At 34.2% G+C, this 23801-nt stretch overlaps 4 protein-coding genes and 1 long non-coding RNA gene across 9 annotated transcripts; 3 read left to right on the top strand and 2 right to left on the bottom strand.

The window, feature by feature from the left end:
* The first annotated feature begins 4814 nt into the window (after positions 1-4814).
* LOC7485918 (protein FAR1-RELATED SEQUENCE 11) lies at positions 4815-8672 on the top strand. Of its 5 annotated transcripts, none has more exons than XM_024607589.2 (4): positions 4815-5144; positions 5798-6768; positions 7177-7620; positions 7696-8672. In XM_024607589.2, the coding sequence occupies exons 1-4, from the start codon at positions 5102-5104 to the stop codon at positions 8509-8511; spliced, it is 2274 nt and encodes a 757-aa protein (XP_024463357.2). In that variant the 5' UTR covers positions 4815-5101; the 3' UTR covers positions 8512-8672. The 5 variants fall into 5 exon arrangements, with proteins under 5 accessions (XP_024463357.2, XP_024463356.2, XP_024463359.2 ...); XM_024607588.2 differs by having other exon boundaries at positions 5765-6768; XM_024607591.2 differs by having other exon boundaries at positions 4816-5144; positions 5775-6768.
* Positions 8673-9612: 940 nt separating this feature from the next.
* On the bottom strand, positions 9613-10591 carry LOC18101482 (uncharacterized). The gene is made up of 2 exons (XR_002983448.2): positions 10205-10591; positions 9613-10031 (listed from the first exon to the last, which is right to left on the bottom strand). It is a non-coding gene; the product is annotated as an uncharacterized LOC18101482 (long non-coding RNA).
* Positions 10592-11195: 604 nt separating this feature from the next.
* On the top strand, positions 11196-12529 carry LOC7483897 (uncharacterized). Its single transcript, XM_024607594.2, has 3 exons — positions 11196-11561; positions 11647-11900; positions 11996-12529. The coding sequence occupies exons 1-3, from the start codon at positions 11403-11405 to the stop codon at positions 12384-12386; spliced, it is 804 nt and encodes a 267-aa protein (XP_024463362.1). The 5' UTR covers positions 11196-11402; the 3' UTR covers positions 12387-12529.
* Positions 12530-15230: 2701 nt separating this feature from the next.
* On the top strand, positions 15231-16415 carry LOC127904864 (uncharacterized). Its single transcript, XM_052449882.1, has 3 exons — positions 15231-15649; positions 15762-15856; positions 15979-16415. The coding sequence occupies exons 1-3, from the start codon at positions 15316-15318 to the stop codon at positions 16261-16263; spliced, it is 714 nt and encodes a 237-aa protein (XP_052305842.1). The 5' UTR covers positions 15231-15315; the 3' UTR covers positions 16264-16415.
* Positions 16416-20806: 4391 nt separating this feature from the next.
* Positions 20807-21295, bottom strand: LOC18109460 (uncharacterized). The gene has a single exon (XM_006387679.3). It carries the CDS (start codon positions 21210-21212, stop codon positions 20958-20960), a length of 255 nt encoding a protein of 84 aa, XP_006387741.1. The 5' UTR covers positions 21213-21295; the 3' UTR covers positions 20807-20957.
* Between the last annotated feature and the right edge of the window lie 2506 nt (positions 21296-23801).

Here is a 23801-nt window from a genome sequence, read left to right as displayed (position 1 = left end):
CATGTTGGTTTATTTTCTGTATTGCCATTTCGGATACAATGAAAGAGATAATTATTTTCCAATATTTGTTCATAACTAGAGTTTGTCCGTTTCTTGTTGAGGTGGAAAGATTTAATATTTGTTTTTTTCTTTTGAACATGAAATGAAGTTCGAAATCTCCTTCCTTGAACGTGAAAAAAAAAAGTAGAGATATCGGCCGAATATTTAAAATTCAAAACGAGAAATACTTAATCTTGCTATTATAAAATTTTCACAGGTGTTTAAACTGATTGAATTGATTTATAAAACCTGTAGTGGATGTTTTCAGATCAAATTATTATTTTATGAGGTTTATTTGTATTTATATTTAAGGTTAAAATCACGTTGTATTTTATGATTTAACATGAATACTTAATTATTAAATTTTTATATATTTTTAAAAAATTAATTAAAGATAAATAAGAAATTGTTCTCGATCAATCTATGAATAACAAAAATTTTCAAACCCAAAATAATTTTGTGGATTAGGCTATGAGACTGTTGGCTCATGAGTTTGAGTTTGAATTTAGTTAATAGAAAATGTTTTCTACTATTGAGTCGTTCTTATTTGAACGGTAATTTATTTTTAATCCCTAAAATATCTTAGTACATGAATATTAATTATATGACAAGAATAAATGTATTCATGAACATGTTTCATGAATTATGAGTAATTCATGGATTATGAACATTCATTCATTTTTTATTAATATTCACGAGTAATTAATAAATATTCATAAATTATGAATATTCATGAATAATGAATATTAATATCTGGTTTATAAGTCCTATAAACATGTGTCTTGAATTAGTGAATTGTTGCTGGTTTTTCTTAGACTTGTTTTCTACTCTTTCTCTATATCATAAAGCTTAGATTTGGTATTTGTAAAGAGATATTAAGTATAATTTATTTGAGTTTGTTTGTCTTTTTTATGAATGCAATTGAACAAGGTGATGTTGTTAGAATTTTAAAAAACTTATAAATTAAGTTTTTTTACACTAAGTCATGAGCAATAAAGTCTAAACGATAAATAATTAATAATCAAATACAACAATAAAATGTGATCAATTTTAAAGTGATTTAACAGGTAAGTACCCATATTATTTTTAATTTAAATATATATATTTTATTTTGTTAGTATGTATGTAAAGACTTTGATCTAAAATCAAATAAAAGTTTGAATGTATTCAGATTTATAGATTTTTATATTTTTCATATGTTTACGTGATTATAAACTAAAGATATATTTTTTAATTGTTGAGTTTTTGGACAACACAAACCACACACAAACGAAAGGAATGTTAAAATGAGCATGAAACTATGCGGGAGGATTAATAATATTAACAAGTTCAGGCTCGAGTATGAGAGCAAATAAAGAGTAAAGATAGCGGGATTGCAAGATTAACGTGCCTAATTACCCATCAACACTTTCAGTAGTTAATGGTAAGTTTTTTTTTTTTTTTTTTTAACTGAACAAATCGACAAGCACGTGTGCCCACTGTATTATGAAATTACTGTTATTTAGTTGGTGCTCGTAGCCATTACTCATCATGCCAAACGAAAAAAAGAGAGGGTATTTTGCGCTGTTTTTTTTTTTTTTTTTTATCAATTTATAGAGGTCTTGAGATTGTTGATTAAAATTCAATTTTTTAATTTAATTATATATATATATATTTTTTATTTTTTTAGAATTATTTTGATTTGCTGATTTTAAAAATAAAAAAAATATTTTAATATATTAAAAAAAACACTTTAAAAAACAAAATCTATCGTACCTCTAAACACTGTCCAAATTTACTCTTAGCATCTTAAGTAAAAAAAAGACAGACATACGAGTTTAAGAGGATGAATAAAAACTATTACGAGAATGTTTTGGAGTGTTGTAGCGGTTGTTTTTTAAAGTATTTTTCATTTGAAAATATTTTTTTTTTCCAAAGCAAAACTGATTGGAAAAACAAAGTGTCGGCCTTTTCTCTGTAATTTGAATCCATCTTGTCTCAACTGTGAACTAGATTTATTTTTACGTTTTTATCAATTTAAAAACCCAGCACCCAAAAAAATAAAATCTTTGGTGCTAACCACTACCCCCATGTCAACTGCGGTGCTTGTTTCAGAATCAGCTGCAACAAATGTGCTTCCCAGCCGTGGGCCAACAATCTATTCCTTAATCAGCGGGAACGAGTTAGCACAGCGTCGATGTAATTTCCTTGACGGTAGCTTGTGAAAAAGGAGCACATTCATCCGGATCCTTACATAACTAGGGAGCTTCATTGAAGACGTGGCTCTCTTCTATTGCATTTCCATGATATTTATGGCGCAAATGGTATTAATCTAAACTGTTGCATACTAAATAATTTTTTATTTAAAAATATATTAAAATAATATATATTTTTAAAATTTATTTCTAATATCAACAAATTAAAACAAAAAAATAATATATATATACACATCCAAAAACACTTTGAAACGCTGAGACAAACACCCCTGATTTGGGGCTGCACAGTAACTGTTTGGAATAAAGCAAAACAATGAAATTTTTTCCAGTCACGACGTTCAATAAACGAAAATATGTCTGGGACTGGTCCCATGTATTAGTGATTAAAACAAGCAAAAGCAGCTATTTATCAAGACCAAAGTCGTCTGATAATCTAAATTCGGCTGTTGATTTGAGAAATTGCATCTACACGGCTCATGTGCGTTGACTGAGGTTTGACCCTTCCTTGCTGCGATAGTCTACATTAAAAAATGACACAAGGGTTTATTATTATTGAATCATTCAGAACAATTCCGATATTAAACTAGATTTTAGATTTTACGCATGCACGATACTGCGGGGTAATTTTCAAAGCTTTTACGATAATTAAAATAAATGTTTGCGAAAATTTTAATCTTGAAAGAGTAAATGTATTTTCTTAAGTTGAAGTCCTCATTCCTTGTTTATATATATTTTTTATCTTGACCAGAAATATCTTTTATTCATACAGACATTTTCTTAATAAAAATCAATTTTATAAAAAATATAAATAGCTTAGATTAAGGAGTGGAAAAAAACATTTTTGAAAGCAAAACTACCCTTTTTTTATTGCTTTATTTTTTTAACAAAACATTTTTTACTAATTGAATATTTTTTTAAACAAAAACTTATCATAATTAAAAACAAGTCTCAAACAAAAATAAAATATAAAATTACATCTTCATAATTTTTTATGAGGTTGTATGAAAAAAAAAGAATAATTAATCTATAAGAACTATATAAAAATATAACAATAAAAACATTTAATTCTCGTTAAACATTTTTTTGTCTCCGAAGAGAAAAGCCCACAACATGATATTTTTTTTAAAAAAACCCAAGTATGTATTTTGTATTATGAAACAAAGTATTTTTTAAAAGAGTTTTTCATTTAAAAATATATTAAAATAATTTTTTTCAGTTTTTATTTTTATTTTTTATATTAATATATCAAAATCATTAGAAAATACTAAAAAACATCAATTTAATATTTTTAAATCAAATATATTTTTAAATAATTTCAAATACAGTTTTAATGCAAAAACAATATGTACCCAAGAAAAATGAACATTTTTTGAGACTATTAATTTACATCTTGTCGATAAAGTCAGACCATCCAATTTGGGTGACACATTAAATCAGTTGGCTTTCAAATTGTATGTAAATATTTTTATCCTTTGCAGCAGGGCTTTTTTGAGATTGGTTTTTAAAATATCTTTTTTATTGAAAATATATTAAAATAATATTTTATTATTATTTTTAAAATTTACCTTTAATATTAGCATGTAAAAACAAAAACAAATTTGAATTAAAAAAAATTTAAAGTTTTTTTAAAAATACAGCTGTATTGTAAAAACAAACACAGATTCCGTCACGTTAACGCGCATAATTACAGTTTCCCCACGCTTGGTCATGGGCTATTTCGCTTGGAAGGTTGCGATTTTAAAGTTTCCCAAGGTCTGTGTTGTTGTCACCAATCAGATACCAAGTTTCTTTGGACTATTATTTCCTACATCAAGACTATAATACCCATGACTCCGTGGACCACCCATGTTCGGACTATATTCATGGAAATTTCTTTTTTTTTTTTTTCTTTTTTCTTGAGATTATATAACTTCAGCTGTGTTTTACAAGTGGTCAATGGAGGTTAAAATTTATCCCTAAGAGAAATTATCAAGGACGGATAATAGTTACCATTAAATTAATCACTAAATTACTTTTTAACATTTTATTATTTAAATTTCCCTCCTTATACCAAACACAACTTAGAAGTAAGGAATCTAATTTATTTTGAAAAACAAATCAAAGAAAAAGGAAATATCTATACCCACGCAAGCAGGCATCCCCAATCCATAAGGGTAATATTGGTAAATACCTATTTCATTACTTCCATTTTTTCCAGGTACATACTTCCAAAATCTTAAGCCGTATAGATCAAGTTTCCAATTATCAATTGCGTATTCTTCTTTAAGCTGAGATCGTGTTTAGAATTATAATAAATATTTTTATTTTGAAATATATTAAAATAATTTTTTTAATATCAACATATCAAAATAATAAATGAAACAATTCGGTAAGTTGGTTGGCCATCGATCCATTGTTATCAATCCAAAAAAAAAAAATAATAATAATGGATATATACTTTTCATTAATTTTACAAAAGAGGGAGCGAAAAAGGCTAAACAGACCCATAATACTTTATTTGGGTGGCCATCGATCCATTGTTATCAATTCAAATACCGGCTCGCCCGTGGATCTAACGAATTCCAACATTTGAAGCCCAAACACTTCAATCATGGTCCAGTCTAACGTACGCCACCCACCTGGGTTATGAAAAGCGAAACCCACAGGTCAAAAACACAGTGCAAGCCTCTGATTGCTTGAGTTGATTTCTTGCGCAAATCTCAGCAAACGAGGGAGGGCCCTACCAATCCCTACCCTACATGACAAAATCAAAACCCAAACGTTTCGATCCAACGGCCAGAAATCATGATGTGGCGTTGGACAATACCATGTATCATCACGGCGCACAATAGCAATCTCCCCTGTGAATAGTTATCGTTCTCCATGGGATGCGCTCTGCTCCCCTTCCGTTTAATCACCCGCCACTTTCAGGTACCTTTGCCTTTCTTTTGAATTCCAGGTTCGTTATTGACCGTTAAAATACTACTAAATCCAAACCCCGGTATGTATACACATCTACTTTTATTTGATTTCTGTACATCACAGTATTGTTTTTTTTACTTGCTTTATTTAATTAATCAAGGCGGGTTGGCTGTGATTTTATTGAGGACTTTTGGAGAAACGTTTTTGCTGGGATCGAATATGAATTTTTGAATGTTATGAGATTCATCCATAATTCTGAGCTCTAAAAAAGGGCTTTGATCTATTTTAACTGTCGTTCTTTTCCACTTTTGTCTTCAAGGAATAGCAATGTCTCATAAAAACTATGTGCCCGCATTTGTATCAGTGCTTATGCATTAATTGTTTGTAGATAGGCTATGATGCGCTAATGAATGCACTTACTAGGAAATATTGCAGTGGAACCAACAAGGGTTCGTGAAAATATGAAATCTAAACAGCTTAATTTGACGAGTGATATAATGTGAACTGCCTGCCGTTGCGAATTCTGGGTTGTGTGAAATCTTAGTTAAAATGTAAAAAGAAAAAAAGATAATAAGTGCGAGTTGTTTCATATGTCTAATTAAGTGGCTGGATTTTAAGTTTACCAACAGTTGCTCGCAGGTCTGATTGTAAAAATTGGTTAGGAATGTCAGAGGGAACAAATATGGTGATGGGGTCTTCTGAGGATGGGACAGATATATCTCAAGATGACAAGGGCACCACGGAAGAAACACCTGAAGACGCGATATTGTTACGACAGACTTCAGTAAACCTTGTCCCTTTCATTGGCCAAAGGTTTGCATCCCAAGATGCTGCTTATGAATTTTATTGCAGTTTTGCAAAGCAATGTGGCTTTTCAATCAGGCGTCACCGTACTCGTGGAAAGGATGGAGTTGGTCGAGGAGTCACGAGAAGGGATTTCACCTGCCATCGTGGTGGCTATCCACAGATGAAACTATCTGAAGATGGAAAGATGCAAAGGAATCGCAAGTCAACACGTTGTGGCTGCCAAGCATTTATGCGTATTGTGAAGCGGGCAGATTTTGATGTCCCTGAATGGCGTGTTACGGGCTTTAGCAATATCCACAACCATGAAATGTTCAAATTGAATGAAGCGCACCTCCTTCCTGCCTCTTGTACCATGTCTCCAGATGACAAGAGTCGCATTTGCATTTTTGCAAAAGCTGGAATGTCGGTGCGACAGATGTTACGATTAATGGAGCTAGAGAAAGGTGTGAAGCTGGGATGCTTGCCATATACAGAAATAGATGTGAGAAACCTACTACTGTCTTTCAGAAATGTTAATCAAGACAATGATGCGATTGATCTTATTGCAATGTGCAAGAAACTGAAAGATGAAGATCACAACTTCAAATATGATTTCAAAATTGATTGCAACAACAGGCTAGAGCATATTGCATGGTCTTATGCTTCATCTGTTCGATTATACGAGGCATTCGGTGATGCAGTGGTTTTTGACACAACCCACCATTTGGATGCCTATGACATGTGGTTAGGCATTTGGGTTGGAGTAGATAATCATGGGATGACTTGTTTTTTCAGTTGTGTACTTCTGCGTGAAGAAAATATGGAATCTTTTTCTTGGGCATTGAAGGTATGTATCTGTTGATCTGAGGATGGCCATTTTTTTTTATAGCCCAGTTACTAGCTTGTCACATGAGAGCCAAGTGGATATCTCAGAATCATAAGCTTTTTCATCTTGGCTTACCTTCCAATGTAGAGCTTACTTTTGACTGAGATGCCAAATAAAGCTTTAAAGACAAGAGAAAGAATTCTCATGTGATTTTTTTTAGGAATGTCTGTTCCAACTCCCATTGCATTTTGATGCATTACCTATTAGATTTTGATGAGATCCTCTGTGGGCTATATTCATGATCAATTACAGATGACTCTGCCATCATGCTGTCCTTATAATCACGGTGTTCTTTCCGCCCTTTCTCTCATGAAGTTCTGATTGTTTCTTGGTTTTTAGCTGTACCTAATATTCCTGATGTTTATGTAGGCATTTGTGAACTTCATGAATGGAAAGGCTCCCCAAACCATAATAACTGACCAGAACATGTGGTTGAAAGAGGCTATTGCTATTGAAATGCCTGACACTAAACATGCCTTTTGCATATGGCACATCATTTCAAAGTTCTCAGATTGGTTTTCTATACTGCTTGGATCATGTTATGATGACTGGAAAGCTGAGTTTCTCCGACTCTACAATCTGGAATCCGTACAAGATTTTGAGGAAGGATGGAGTGAAATGGTTGAGAAATATGAGCTTCATGCAAATAAGCACATAACTAGTTTATATGCATTTCGTTCATTTTGGGCATTATCATTTTTGAGGAATTACTTCTTTGGAGGAACGATGGATGTATGTCAGTCTGGCTCAATTACTGCTTTCATTCAGCGATTTTTGAGTGCACAGTCTCGGCTAGATTATTTTGTAGATGAAGTGAGTACATTATCTTCTGTTTCCTTTCCTTTTATTAATTTCAATAGCCTAACTTGTCTATTATCGCCTTTGCAGCTGGCTGATATTGTTGATTTCAAGCCAGAGTTAACACAAAAGCTTCATAAAGTTTACCTGAAAACAGGTTCACCCATTGAATCACATGCAGCTTCTGTTCTTACTCCATATGCCTTTGGTAAATTCCAGGAAGAGCTCGTGTTAGCTCCACAGTATGCATCTTTTCCAGTAGATGAGTATTGTTTTCAAGTCAGACACCATACTCAGATTAGTGGTGGCTGCAAAGTCATTTGGGATTCTTGTCAAGGGAATATCAGCTGTAGCTGCAGTTGGTTTGAATATTCAGGCATCCTCTGCAGACATGTTCTTCGTGTTCTGTCAACCAATAACTGTTTCCAAATACCAGACAACTATCTACCCACTCGATGGCAGTGTGTTAGTTCATCTTCCACTTCAAGGATGCATTCTGAGAAAATCCAGTTACTGGAATCCATGGCTTCTACACTTATGGCAGAATCGGTTGAAACAGAGGAACGCCTTGATGTTGCTTGCGAGCAAATTTCCATGGTATTATCACATATTAGGGACCTTCCTACACAGACACACGGTGAAAGTGCATACAACTGCCCACCAGACTCCCTGATTTTACCAGAGGTAGAAGATTCTGGTGGAATAGGTAACTTTACTATTGAGAATCCTGATGATGCAATCACTCTAGCAAAGCTAAAAGATAGACAGCCCAGAGTTGGAGTTGATATTTCTAGAAAAAGAAGGCATCATTCTGGTCCTTGCTGTGGGCATTTTGGACATGATGCAACAGATTGTCCAATGACGAGAAGAGATCAAATGAATGGCACTACTCTAGGATACTTGTAGATTAGGATACTGGAGATGGTAGTTTTGGTAGAAACAATCAGATCACAGTTGTTGGTGTTCGTTTCTAAAAACAGTTCATCATTTATTCTTCCAAATTTTACATTGCAAAAATTGATTTCTCTCTCGTGAAAATATCTATGCATTGTTGAAGGGTTTTTACATTCGTTGAAGATGTAGCATGTCCACAGCCACATCTCATGATTAGTCAAGCCTGCGAAAGAATTCCATTTCTTTATCTTAAAATCATGGCATTCTTAAGCAAGTTGAGTATGTGCTAGAGTGAATTCCTACAAGACGGGTTATAAAATATTTGGATCTCCCCATTTCTAAAAGCCCCATCTATGAAAAAAGGCTTCTATTTTTATCCCTTCTGATTCGATTTTGAGGTATTTTCTGATCATTGTTTTATTCTCAAACTTCACAACCAAATGAAACTTTATTCGCTGGAAAATTAGGAAATCAAATGTCTCTGGGTTCAGAATACTTGAGCACAGGTATGGATCTACGAACTTGATTATTTGGACAGGAGAAGCTTTTATGTTTCATTTGTTGAGAATATTTTTAATAAGAAGTCATGTTCCTTCAAATCCATTGCCTAACTTGCATCCCCGTTTATTCGTCTAATTATTGCAGATGCCTTGCATGCTGCTTTCATTTTGTTTTTTGATGATTCACTTTCTTGGTTGATCGTTGCTATTATTTTCATCGACAGTGTTAACATCATAAATTTGACCTTGTTTCCCTATTCCCTTTGTTGCTTATGTTGGTAAAGTTGGTTACATCTGAACAGTTAAATATGCAAATACAGGTTTACTCGATGAGCCACAGGGGAACCAAAATCTTGCTTTCCCATATGCTTTACGTACTTGCATAATTTTACAACAATTGAACATCAAATTTTGCACCAATTGGTTTTTTTTATTTCACACTGCAAGCCATGCTGGTGATAATATACCCGTAGTAAAACTTTCTTTTGGTAAGAGCAAGTTAGATGCCTTTCCGAACTCCTTAAAGTTTCATGTATTTAGAGTGATTTGATCTTGTTCTTATTGTGATAATTACCTTTGTTATTTTTTTTTTACTGTACACCACAACACCTGCTTTACACATGTTTGAGATCTTATGATATTATACGTTGTGTTTTTCTTTTCTACACATCACCGTACAATCTAGTGCTTCTGCATCCCTACAGTAGATATTTCTACAATCTAAACAGTACAGTACATATATATACCTTAGTCGGACGAATCATCAGCCAAAGAAACCTTGCTTAGCCTGCTCGGCAACATGTTAGCACCATTGTTCTTGATTTTTCTTCCCTTGGTGCGATAATTCCTCGATCCAAAAAGTGCTCTCTGTGCAAGTACTTTCTCAAAATTAGAGTTGCTTGTGCTAGGCGTTTTGTTTGGAAGAATAGCTTGTTTGTTGCTGGTGGAAGCATTGAGATCACCACCAACATTGGCTTTCTCAGAAGACATCTCCTCCAGGATGCAGACTTGAAATGGAGGAGGACTGTGGGACTGATTAGGCAATCAAGATTGGTGAGTGTTTTCAAGTTTTATACATGAATTGATGATATATAAAAAAACAATCCATGGGAAGCTACTAAAGGAATATGTTGGAAATAAGTGGAGTGCGAGGGAGAAGCCATATTTGCGGGGTGCAGAAAGAATCTCCAATTAAAAATTCTTACCCATGGAATAAGTCTCCTTTATCTTCCGAGTTACGCAAATGAAGATGCACCAAGGCAATTATCCAGCCGTTGTTTCTTGGCTCTGAAAGTTCTCAGAGAGTACTGACGAGGTGCTCTTTTAACATGCACTTCATAGTTGATTGTTGAAAAGATATTTTGTTGAACAATCGTGAAGGGCCATTCAATTTCTGCCGTTTGTGAGCAAATGAAAACAACATAAAGGGGAACACCATGGGAAGTGCATACGTTGACAAGTTGAGTGTGATTAAGCACCATCTTTTTATGAAAGGAATTTGAATCAAAAGAAAACGTGCAGATTCCACTTCGAGTCAATTATACAATCCTTTTGACTCACCGGTTTCTGGTGATTTCAGAATCACTGGACTCTTCCCCGTTTTACTGGTCCAGGGGTCGGACCAAGGCTAGTACTCTAACCAAATTATAAGGCCGAAACAGCCATCCAAATTTCTCTACATACCGTCTTCTGTCATCTGTTCCTTCCACTTCTGTGGTTTTTTCCAGCCAGCAAGATACTTCTTCTACTTTGATGTTTACAATAAGAAACCTTTATTGGACCGAGATTGATCAACAGGCTTGCCTTTAAGTAAAGTCTTGAGCTCAAAGAATCTGATGGGATGCCTATCTTTATAGTAATGAACTGTACAATATGCCAGCATCATTTTGCATCTGATATGTTCCTTGAGGACTACTCCTTCCGTTCGAACTAAAAAACCTCATTTGTTAAGATTAGATTTTCTGATCATTGGATTGAAGTGAATGCTAACGCCGTTCGAAACTTTTCGACGCTGGAAATGTTTCACACCGGCTCTGGATGAGCTGCATAAATAAATCAACAGAACACCGAAATCCACCTTGAGCCAAAGGTCTAGAAAAGAAGAGCGGATAAATGCACGTTGGGCTAAAGAAGACTCAAAGGGGAGAATTAGCAAACGCCCTTATTTTTATCGAGCAGAATTTAATTAGCTTTGAAGCAAAATCTTTTAGAGCCAAATATTCTTGTGTGAATACTTAACACTAAAGGCCAGAACCTGAGAATCTTTGGCCTTTAAGCAACCTTTGCTCCAAGCTATTCTGCATTCTACTGTCCTCTTTATGAAATGAATTTTGAAAATGTAGTTCTTATTTTCTTCTTCATCCTCTTGAACCTGCATGAATTGCAATCATCTTGGAATCAACCATGCCAAAAACAAGAGCAGTCACACATGCCGATATTGCACCAAGTCCTGGAAGTACGGATTTGGGTAGCAACACAGCTGCCTTCCTCGTGGTTTTTACCATAGCTTGTGGCCTATTTTGCTTCATTCTTTGCCTTATAGCTGAAGCCACTCGTTCCCAGGTAACCCTTAATGAAGATATCTTTGCACTGCACATTCCTTGAGAGCGATATTTGACATTTAACCTCATGGGGCATGGTTTTGTAGGTGACATGGGTGAACTCTGATAGTAAAGAAATTGATGACGATTCTCAATGTATATATACTGGGAGTGGCAGGACACCATTTTTGTGTTCTGCTATTGCATTTGTAGTACTGGCAGTTGCCATGGTGGTGGAACATATGTACATGTTAATTGCAGTGAGCAAAGCACCGCCTCAGGCTCTAGTTGCTTGGGACGCTAATTCTGCTTGTGCCAAGAGCATCACAAGGCAGGCAGGATTTTTCTTTGTTACAACCTGGTATGATCAGCCAATTTTGCTTCAAGTTTTGCAATTATCAGTCATCTTAACTCTTGCTAATTATGTCAACCATTGATGAACACGATTTTTAACAGGATATGCTTTGCTGTTGGAGAAATCTTGTTGTTAATTGGGCTAGGTGTGGAATCAGGGCATCTGAAGAATTGGTCCAGACCAAGGCCGAACTGCCTCATCATTAAAGAAGGCTTGTTCTCTGTTGCAGGAATCTTTGCATTGTTAACAGTCTTCTTTGCTTCTGGATTATACTTGACAGCATTGCGTGCACAAAGAATGTCCCAAGAGCACGAAAACACTCGGCGAGAAATACTCGAGGCCTCTGCCCTCTACGCGTCTCCGCCAAGGTCACCTCAACATCACATGATCACCGCCATTGCCAGAGAAAATCCAGTCGCCAGAGAGAATCAGACTCAAGAACCATCGTTCACATATCCACCAGCTTTCACCAAGCAGTTACACTTGGTGTAAAGCAAGAAAAGGATATGTAAGTTGGTGCTCTTGTCTGCTTAGCAAAGCCATAGGCAGAATTTAGAGGATCTATGGTGGCAAGTAATCACGAGGAAATGTATACATGTGCATGCGGGAAATTATGATTGGTATGATTCTGTAAATATGCTCTCCTAAAATTTTACAGGATATTAACCTCATAAGTGTTACGTGTTGTTTTAAGGAAAAAATATGGAAAGAAAATTGCAGTCATATATCTATCAGAGACCATATCAAACAAAATTATAACGATAAAAAACATATAACACAAACAAATTGAGTTCTTATTAATTTAAATAAGTTATATGATAATAAATAAATAAATTATTTTTTCATGAATGCGGACAATATATCCAGGGCTCAATTCAAAAAAAGATATTAACTATTGATGTGCAAAAGAGAATATCCTTGTAGATTAGAGGGGGGGGGATTCAATCATTGAAAAGCAAAAAAGCAATAGAAATACATAATAATATTGTATATAATTCATAAACTAAATGAGATAAGATAACAAAAATTAAATAACGAGCAGCAGCACGAGACAGGAAGTAAAAAAAAGAAATAAATAAATCAGATCGATAAAAATGAAAGAGTAAAAAAAATTGATGTTTCTTTAATATTTTTATTAATTTTAATGTGTTGATATTAAAATAAAAATAAAAAAATTTAAATTTTTTTAATATATTTTTAAATGAAAGAAATTTCTTTTAAAAATCTTCTAAGAAAAAAGGATTGATGACAGTTTTCTTGGACAGCGACAATCAACCATCTTATTTGGGGATCTAAAGAATACTAGACGTTGACCTTTTGTACCAATGAACATTTATATTATAAATTATTTGGGCTAAGGGATACTGGCCCATGGTGCCCTCCTAAACCACGGGCCTTCTCCAGCGGGATTAAGAGCCCAAAAACTAGCTACTACAAGACAGAAATACGCCAGGCCAGGCCCACCTCATCAACTTATAGATCATATCCATGCTCAAGCTCAAACGATAAAGGACCCAATTGTTAGGCGAAAAAACCTACACCTGAGTCACCTTCTCCGAGTGTAAGCACGACCTTGGTCCCAAGATGAGAGATCACAGCCTTGATATCATATCTTAAGCACATTTAATTTAATAATTTGGTGTTTATAAAATTGTATATGCATATTATATTAACACACCACCCTTTTGGTCCAACTAATTTGTTCACCAATGATTATGCATATGATACGTGGCCGAGCCCCACTATTTTACGTGATTACCTATAATTGTAGCTTTAAGGAAAAACTCAATCTTATTATGCCGACTGAATCAGTCAATTGATTCAACTTATTTTAGTTGGTTCACCGGTTCTAGATCAGTTTTTTTATTTTTCAAAACTGAAATCTAGTTTGTTTTCAACGTTGTTCAGCATCTTGTAAAGAGCATTCCCAACTTTCTTTCCGAGCCTGAGTATATGCTTTCATTTGATTCAATAGAATGACAAGCACTCGAACAAGGTGTGTAAGGCATGATAGATCATAAATAATAACTGCACAGAATTGTAAGTAAATAAATTAGGACAAAGGGCAATGGATTCAGCAAGAGATCGAGGCAATAAAGCAAAAGACAGAGCGGAGTATTTGCACCGATAATTATTAGCTAAAATTCCTTATTTTAATGGTAGAAAACTTTGACAATTAACCATAGACACTGGAAGAAAACAAAAAAATGAAAACTATGCCACTCCAGATATTATCCTACAAGCAGACATGCAATATAATGAAAGGACTTCTTACCCCGTCTAATTAACTTAACAAAGTTAGTGAGGGTGGTTGAAGCTTGCTCGAGAGAAAAAATGCAAGACTTTTGTCAACTTTGATCAAAAGTAAGCCTATGCATGTCCCAGGGCTCCTCTTTAATTCATCTTCTAATATTCGATCTAAGGTAAACAATGTTTTACTTTCCAAAACTGCATCATGAGCTTGATTCATGAGTTCATAATGCATCGATGTTCTGTGAAATGATGGAGCTCTCTAGCAGTTAGCGTTTGAGGCAAGTTTGGTAAATTACATAAAACAGAACCTTGCATCAATATTGTCCACAGCTACCTAAATATATACCCGTCTTTTTATTGATCATTGCCTAAGGTCGGTGACGGACTCTTTAATATCCTTGGCATAATAATTTCCATGATCTCACCTGATGAGCAATGCTCATAATAATTACCTAAGAGGACGGTATCGTATGTATATAGTTCAAGAGCCAGTTTGCTTGCTATCAAGAAAAATTCGGGGTTTATTTTTTAGAGATCATCAGTTCGAGTTTTACAAATTTCAGGGTCATTAGAGACTTATATGGTCGTTAATTTCAGAACCTGTAAGATTAATCAAGGTACACGCAAGTTAGTCCAGACAACCATGTTAATAATAATTAAAAAAAACCATATTAATCGAGCAGCAACAACAGCAGTATCATGCACCCCCGTATATAATATAAAATTCTTTCACTTGATTTGATCAACACATGCCCATATGATCATGTAACGATACTGCCAAGACACTAGGCATGGAATTATGAAACATTAGAGTTGGAAAAAAGAGTGGAAAGCACATAACTAGCAAAAACATTTGATTGCTTGCATTAACAATAAACATGCCACATATATTGTGAAATATATTGCATAAATAGCAAGCTGGTCAAATTTGAGAGCAAAGGGTCTACAGCTTCATGACAAGCACGTTCCTGAATAGCCCCACGGGTGAAAAATAAAAGAAACGAAGGACCAACATGATTAAATAACAAAAGAAATGTATAAAAGAAAGGAAAAGTATAGCATAAATTATAGCCATTTGGTTCAGCAACGGGCAATTGGCCAAGATTGGCACAATCTTCTTCTTCTTATAATTAATAACTGGTGTCTTCTTAACACCCCATCTCAGGAGATGGGCAAGATAGACACAAGATTACCAGGTTTCTGTCTAAACAGGATCAAGCCTCGTGTTAGAGTCCGCTCACCACCTATACAAGCCAAGCCTAATCTGAATTCTACTAAAAATGATCAAAACAATGAGAATCCTGACAGTACTGTTGTTGGAGATCAGGAGAAGCCTGGGAATTCGGAGGGAAAACCCGTGGAGTTAATCGGTAGGAAAATCATGATAGTGGTCGATTCAAGTATTGAAGCTCAGGGAGCTTTACAATGGTCACTCTCTCACACTGTTCAAAGCCAGGATCTTCTTATTCTTCTTCATGTAACTAAAGAATCTTCTAAGCAAGGTTGGTCTGCATGGTGTTATTATTATTATTATTTTTAAATCTTCTTCGTCATGGGATTATTAGATGTATTTTTAGACAATTAAACTGAGAAGGGTTTAACATTTGACTGCAGCCACAGGGACAAAAACCCGCAAGGAGAGAGGAGCTCCAAGGGCCTGTGAACTTGTAAATTCTGTGAAAAATATGTGTCAGTTGAAGAGACCTGAGGTGGGTATGATTAATTCAATTTTGCTAGCTTTTTTTGTCTTGTTTATAAATGTACTGATTGATTCAATTTTGCTAGCTTTTTTTGTCTTGTTTATATATGTATAAAATGTGGCATACTGCAGATACAAATTGAGATTGCAGTGGTGGAAGGAAAAGAGAAAGGTCCATTGATAGTGGAAGAGGCCAAGAAACAAGAGGTGGCACTTCTAGTTTTGGGGCAGAAAAAGAGGTCCATGACATGGCGGCTGATCATGATGTGGGCAAGCAATAGAGTCACCGGTGGTGTGGTGGAATACTGTATCCAAAATGCTGATTGCATGGCAATTGCTGTGAGGAGGAAAAGCCAAAAACATGGAGGTTACTTGATTACCACAAAGCGTCACAAAGATTTCTGGCTTTTAGCTTAACCTAGCATTTGCCTAAACATGTATGCAGCATATCAATTTGATGTTTCCCCTTTCATATGTGGAGTTTTTGTTTTGTTACATCGTTTGTAAATCAATGATAAATTCTACTCTGCTGAGAAATTATGAAAAAGGGATGGAGATTGGGGTGTGAATTTGAAAAAGTAACGTGCGTCATTATTCAGGGCACCTGCTATGATGGCTAAGGGAGACACAATGGGGTCCCTCGATTCCTTTGGACCTCCTCCGTGTGCTACAGTAACCGGCTAAAGCACATGGTTCCTGAGCTTTTTCGATGATGGCGAGGATCTGTTAGTTAGGCCATGGACCATAGCTGGGGGCCTCGCCTTTATCCACCTTCAACTGCCATTGTTGTCACTTGAAGATAAAATACCAGTTACGCATATCCAAGTTCATACTATCGAATTCGTAAATGCAACTTCAATGGGAACCACTGATGATAAAATGGTTGACAATGTAGGATTACTTTTCGCTGCACTCCCTCGAAGGTCCCTGACTTTCTTAGAGGAGTCAACAAGTCAGAATGAATGGCGTAGGTTTAAGCTAGCAAGGGTTTGAATTCATTCAAACCCAGCAATTTTCAGGACGACAATTGACAGTTGTCAACTCTTATGGCCAAGTGGGTTAACCTAATAATTTGGTGTGTTCGAGTCCTAAATTGAGTTGAATTTATAATTGAATCGGACTATTCATGGACAAAACTCAACCGATTCCGCTGGGTCATTTATATTAAAAAAAAATACTGCAAATGAAGAGGAAAAAAAATCATATCTGTGAATCTATCTTCAGGCCCATATTTAACGACCTAATAACGACCTTGATGGAATCAATCATATGGCAACTTAGCTGATTCCAAAGCTATGCTCCATGGGCCAACACTCGATAATACAAGCTGGGTCAGGTGTTTGCTTTTTCTTCGGCAATGCACTGTGTACAGCTGGAGTCCCTCCACTTTTCTTTTCTTTTCTTTTCCGAGGGTGAGAGCCCGGACAGTGCTCCTCCATTCCAGAGAAGAAGAACTGATTTACCCAGTTTGTCACGTGGATTCGAGTGCAAACATCCACGATACATAAACTAAAGAAGGCCCATTATAGTGCCAGACCTCTATGGCAGATGATTTTTTTTTATGTCTTGTTTCTGATCAAACTATTTTTTAAAAAAATAAAAAAATGTCAATATTGCATGAATTTTATTGATAATGCTATTAAACCTAATAAATTGGACAATAGATAATAATGTGGTTTTGATTTAAAAAAATAATAAAAAAACTCTATAAAAACATACAAAAACCAATTAATCCTACACAAATCAAGATGAAACTTGTCATGAAAATTAATTAAAGATGAACCAAATGCTTAAAAAAATAGTATTGCTTTTCTATTTTTTAAAAAAATAAGATAATAATATATTTAATCATCGATGCTTTGCAACTTAATACACTGAACGTATGATTTGGTTCATGAAATCTAATGATTAATTTTTTGTGGCTGAACCCTGAAATTGCCATCATAAGTTAATTTAACTTGTTGCATTCAGATGTTTGCCAATTTCTAGAATTCATGTTATTGCTTAAGGTTTTTTTTACGCAACCAACCGTGTTAAGGATATCTTTTAAAAAATAATATAAATCATATCTTAAAATCTCACCTAACAGCTTAAGGTTTTAGGTTGTGATAGTTTTTTAACATGGTATCAGAGCCTTGATTACCAAGTGGTGATTACGAGTTCAAATCTCACCATCTTTATTTATTTGATAAAAATTAAATACAAAATAATGTAAACCTGTATAAATTTCAAGTTCAAAAGGTTTTCACTTGAGGGGTTTTATTAGAGAATAATATAAATATATTTTAAGACCTTACCTAAACTTAAATTTTTAGATTGAGATGTTTTTTTAAGAATATCTATAACACTATTCCTCATTATATGTCCATAAATCAACTGTATGCTAATTTGATGGTTCCCCATCAAATTAGTTGCTCCAAAATTTGAGGAGAAGTAAATAACATTTTTCTTTCACCTGTTATTGTCCTGTGCTGGTCTTAGTGTGGCATGGAGGTAAACATCTTTTGTAATTTTGTTCCTGCAGTTTTGTGAAGGGTAGAGATTATGTTCAGGACCGTGAACAGGCTGAAAGGAGAAAGTTAAAGAAACTCCTAAAAAGAGAAGCTAAAGGGCCAGCTCGTGAATTATTTCTTATTCAAGGTCAAAGAAAAAGAAGGGGCACTGCTGGAGGATGAAAGAGCAGAGAATTATGGAAAGAACAAGAACACGCTTTCAAATCTGGACAATTAGGAAAGGGGAGGAAGAGAAGAAGGTGAACCTGATTCTGGTGTTTGTTTTACTTGGATGTTTATTATTTTCGTTATAGTTGCATTCTCAGATATCCAGTGGAATTGATTGGCTGTGGCTCAGGAGTAGGGGTCCCTATATATAAAAGAAGCCAACCTGTTCCATGTAAAATTTTGGATGTGCAGTATTTGTAGTTTCTAACTAAGTTTTGAAAGAAAATTTGATTTGCATTTCTAATTTCTCAATATTCCACTCGAAAGTTGGAAAATTTGCAAACACTATTAGAGGACTAGAAAAATTGCATCCATCCATTGCGTGGCATCCATGTTTTCGCAAGTCAATTACATGAATGTGTTGCACAATATAGAGAGATACGTGACTATAGGTGCCCTACTCCGAAGCTTCCCAAGCCCCACACTTTAATTTTCTAACTTGATGCGTTGTTATATCTCGATCTGGTTTGAAGAATTAATTTATTAGTTCCTTTATATATATATATATATATATATATATATATATATATATATATATATATATATATATATATATATATTCAGATATAGTCAGGTTTTATATCATATCAATCATCAATCATGTTGAGAGTTGATTTTGTTAAATTCAATTGGATCTGCACCTTAATCAAAACCAACTTGATAAAATTTATTTTAATTTAAATAAAATAATGATATCTATTATCACCTAACTTGTAACTCAAACCATGTTCTATAACTATCGTCTGCCTATAACTTGATAAAAACCTGATAAAATTTAATTTGATTTAAATAAAAATAATAATAATTCAAGGCGTGTTTTATAACTATGATTTGATGAAGCCTTGCACATTGGAAGATGCATGGCATTTTCTCAAGTGCATATTAGTTGAAGGAAAGCTCTCCCAAATCCTCAAGTCTTAACTGTCCAATCAGGATTAAAATTTCTGAAATATTCAGGAATAACAATTCAACAAAACAAATTTTATATATGCCATCTTTTTAGACTTGCTTTGTTGATATTCTACTTGCGCGAGTTGCGAAAATCATGTCGTGGCGCTTTCTTTGTTTTAGCACTGTTAGTAGGACAGAGCCTGGAAAAAAGGCTACGCGCCAGAAGACCGATCCCTGCCACTGCGCCAACCAGAGCAGCTATTCGAGCTTCTTCGTTTCTTCCAGGCATGTCTGGACCATAAGCACCTGTTGCGGACCCTGTGGCTCTCTCTGTTTCACAAATCTATTTCGCCCTGGAGTTCCTGTTTCTGCTATTCTCAGCCCCTGACTGTGGCCAAATGAGAGTGGGGTTTATATAGTCAATTTGTGAACTCGAGAGTCTTATTGGAGATAACCTGAATTATGGTCGAGTTTTCATTGAAACAAGTGGGGGGAAATGAATGTAGAAAAGGAACCTGAATTATGGTCGAGTTTTCATTGAAACAAGTGGGGGGAAATGAATGTAGAAAAGGAAAATAGTTTCGTATTAGCCAACAAACTCCAATACTCTCTACATTCTTTTCTCCCTTCTCTTCAGTTTTTGCTACTGGGTTAATCTCTCATTTTCAGTCTTCTAATAATCTTAAGATTTGTTTTGAATAGAAGGGAATTCACTGTGTTTTCATCTTCAAGTTTTTCAACACGAGTGTATGATCTTTGATATCATCAGATTTTAGTTTGCTTCCAATAATGCAATATGGATGTTGCTGATTGGGATGTCCATTCGTTATTTGTCCCTCTATTTTTTAACTTAATATCAAGATTTTATATTTTCTGGTTACAAAACTCAAACAAAGCTTGTAGGAACAAAGATTAAAGATCGTTGTTATTGCTGGTGATGATTTTATTGTTTGATTAAGGAATATATGGCCATTTATCTCCCTATATAATTGATATTTCGTAGAGGAAAAAGAAACAACACTCAAAACCGTCGTCTAAATCAAACTATCGGTGGCCTTTCAAGGGATTAACGCAACGTGTCTTCGTAACAGAAGCGTCTGCCTAAAAAAACACTCTGCCGCTAGCATTCCTCATTTTACCTACCAAGTACAGTTTCAGTGCTTTTCGTTTCTTGCTTTTTGACCCCTTGATCGCTTTCATTATTTTCTAAATCAGCTATAAGAGAGAGGTCATCCCAGGCCATTAATTATCCCTTCCCGAGATTCTTCCTGAAAACACCCGAATTTAGAAATCATATGTAGAGTTTTCTCTTTTTTGGTACAACAATTAGACGCAGAGTTACAAGCAAGTGATAAAAGCATCGTTTGTGTTATATAATAAAGTCTGGGGCACTGGAAATTCCTGTTTACAGCATCATCGAAGTTTTATTGCTAATTATAAAACACACATAGAGATAGGTAAGAACATCGCAGCTTCCTATCCTCTAAACATTCCTGCTTTCTACTTGCGCAGGTCTTTGAAATAGCCTTTTGGGTCTCGTTCAAAGTCAGCCCTGGGCATGCGATGATCCCTTCCAGGAGCTTTCATTGTCTTCCCGGCATCAGGTTCTGGGCTTGAGAAGAGAGCACTGCCAATACCCCAGGCCAAAAGAGCTGCTCCTGCCACAGCACCAATAGCAGCGGCTATTCCAGTTCCATTGATGCCTTCATCTTCTGTTTCAGTCTTAGAACTTGCTGCACCTTTACCGCTATTCATTGCTCTGCAAAAGTTGATTCAGTCCCTATGTTTCTTTCCTTTCTATTTGCAGGTAGCTTGGCAATACAAGAGAGTGGAGTCCTGCTTATATAGTACTGAATGGTGGGAAACGGAGAGGCCTTTGTATTTGACAAGTATGGGAAGCCAGCGCATCACCTTTTGCTTTTGCAAACGTAATGGGTGAAATTTTTTTGCAACTTGGCACCAAAGATATAACAAAGAAATTTATTTTATGGTTTCATTTAATTAGTCAAATTTTTTTATGTTAGTGGGTATACTGAAAAAACCTTTAAGACTTGAAAATAATATCTTTAAGTATTTGTTGCTTTTATTATATTTAATGTGGAGTACAAAACCTTAAATTTATAAAGAAACTTCTTCTATAAGTTTCTTAAGAAATTTTATTTTGTTTATGATAAATATAAATAAAGAATTCATAAAAAAAATAAGAAGATTATTTTCTAATTGATTTCTGTCAATACAAACTGCTATTTATAAGTAACACTCTTTCATATCAATTTGTCTATAAAATTTAAAAACACATCTCTTTATAGTGTTTGTAGAATTTAAAAACAACTATTTATACTAATATATTTGTGAATTTTAAATTGCAACTCTTCCGATAAATTAACTAAATAACTTGGTAGATGTCATGCATAATTAATTAATTCTGAAAACTAATTAATTAACTTAAACTAATTAATTCAGAAAGAAAAGTCAGATGCCATCATATATTTTGACTTTCCCTCCAACGTTAAAATATATTGATTTGAAATCTCTCGTATTATAAGATATAACAAAAATTCATACTTATCCAATATGAGATAAAGTTCTCTTTATTTTTCTATATAATACACACAAGTTATTCTATAATAGAACTCGAAACCTCCTAATCATATTTCTTGTGTAGCTCAAGCTTCAAATTAAACTCTATAAGAGTTGTCTTTTTACTTAATAATATGTTGGAAAAAATATATGTTAAAAAGAGCATCATCTCGATGCTGGTATGTTTTTTTAACATCGTAACAACTTCATAAAAAAAAAATCAAAATAAATTATAAAATTCAATTTATAATAATTACGTTTTTTAAACTATTTTTTATTTAACAATATGATAGATCATTTTTTATTTAATAATATGACAGAGAAAATAAACGATCGTAAAATTGAATATCAATCTAATATCGGGATATTTTTCTAAAACCATGATAACTCCCGTATAAAGTAAAAGTAAAGTAAATAAACAACAAAGTTAAATTTTTAATAAATTAATTCAATATAGAAATATATAAATATATATAAAAAGCAAAAAGTTAAAGGTAAAAAAAAATGTTATTATTCCAAAGAACAATAACAATGTGGAGGGGGAATAATGATTTCCACTCCTCCGTTGGCTCTTGTTAATAACTATGGGAAACAAAGAGTCCTTCATATCTAAGTAAGTACTGTGGAAATCAGCTCGTCACCCCTTGCTTTTGCAAAAGTTGATGATATTGTCCCCGGAATTTCTTACTTTCTATGTCACTGTGTTTCTTTATCGTACTGCACTATGTTATTTTTAAAAGTAGTGGCCGGCGTTATCTTAAGCAACCTTCATGGCAGCATTAATTCTCATTTATCCTTGTTTGTTAAACGAGGAGAGGCTGGGATGTCCAGCCTATCCAAGCCTTTCAAATACATGAGAGAAAAACAAGAAATAAAGGCTTGGGATGTCCAGCCTATCCAAGCCTTTCAACCATGCAAATTCTCGTATGTTTTATTTTTTATTTTACCATATTCTTTTTGAGTTTTGTATTGTCGGGTGATCCTAACAGTAATTCTCTCCGTGATTGGCTATCCACTGGCCCGTGTTGGAAGAAGTGCACCCATTAAAGTTCCTGTTCAGGGAAGAAAACTTGCTAGTGTAGAAGCCTAAGGTGATGTTTGTTTCTCCAAAAGTAGTTTTCAGGAAATTATTTTTAAAATTTTCTGGTGTTTGTTTGCTATTAAAAAAGTTGGTCAACGGAAAACACTTTCCGATCAATAAAAAACACTTTCCAGTCAACAGAAACACTTTCCGGTCAACGAAAAACACTTTCCAGTCAAAGAAAAATTTGGTTTGGTTTCCAGGAAAGTGTTTTCCCTTTTGGCTGTGTTTGTTTTCCGAAAAATCACTTTCCAAACTTTCCTATGTTTGTTTGTCATTAAAAAAGTTGGTCAACGGAAAACACTTTCTAGTCATTGGAAAATTTGGCTTGGTTTTCATGAAAGTGTTTTCCTGGAAAATTTGGGCGGAAAACACTTTCTGGAAGTTGTGAAAAATTTAGAAATGTCATTATTTGCTGATTATATCAAATTTGATCCGCAAACTTTTGATTGCTATATATAATTTGTTTTGAATATTTATTTTTCAATTTCATCTCTTAAAATTTAATTTTTATATTAATTTTGATTCTTATTTTTATAATTGTTATTTGCTTTTTCCTTATCATTTTTTTATTGAAATTTTTTATCTATCAAATTTGCTCCTCATTCTTTTGATTGTTACTTATTTTATTTGAAATAATTTATGAAATATTTATTATTATTATTTTAGTTTCTTCATCTTTC

This window comes from Populus trichocarpa, unplaced genomic scaffold (genome assembly GCF_000002775.5).
Source record: "Populus trichocarpa isolate Nisqually-1 unplaced genomic scaffold, P.trichocarpa_v4.1 scaffold_509, whole genome shotgun sequence".
Taxonomy (NCBI): domain Eukaryota; kingdom Viridiplantae; phylum Streptophyta; class Magnoliopsida; order Malpighiales; family Salicaceae; genus Populus; species Populus trichocarpa.
This window is presented reverse-complemented; position numbering and strand designations above follow the sequence as displayed.

Coding starts and splice junctions, on each gene's coding strand:
- LOC7485918 (XM_024607588.2), top strand. CDS start 5,102: ATGCGCTCTGCTCCCCTTCCGTTTAATCACCCGCCACTTTCAG. Junction 6,769..7,176: donor CTTTTTCTTGGGCATTGAAG/GTATGTATCTGT, acceptor ATGTTTATGTAG/GCATTTGTGAACTTCATGAA. Junction 7,621..7,695: donor TAGATTATTTTGTAGATGAA/GTGAGTACATTA, acceptor TCGCCTTTGCAG/CTGGCTGATATTGTTGATTT.
- LOC7483897 (XM_024607594.2), top strand. CDS start 11,403: ATGCCAAAAACAAGAGCAGTCACACATGCCGATATTGCACCAAGTCCT. Junction 11,562..11,646: donor CTGAAGCCACTCGTTCCCAG/GTAACCCTTAAT, acceptor ATGGTTTTGTAG/GTGACATGGGTGAACTCTGA. Junction 11,901..11,995: donor TTTTTCTTTGTTACAACCTG/GTATGATCAGCC, acceptor GATTTTTAACAG/GATATGCTTTGCTGTTGGAG.
- LOC127904864 (XM_052449882.1), top strand. CDS start 15,316: ATGGGCAAGATAGACACAAGATTACCAGGTTTCTGTCTAAACAGGATC. Junction 15,650..15,761: donor TAAAGAATCTTCTAAGCAAG/GTTGGTCTGCAT, acceptor ATTTGACTGCAG/CCACAGGGACAAAAACCCGC. Junction 15,857..15,978: donor GTCAGTTGAAGAGACCTGAG/GTGGGTATGATT, acceptor GGCATACTGCAG/ATACAAATTGAGATTGCAGT.
- LOC18109460 (XM_006387679.3), bottom strand. CDS start 21,212: ATGAATAGCGGTAAAGGTGCAGCAAGTTCTAAGACTGAAACAGAAGAT.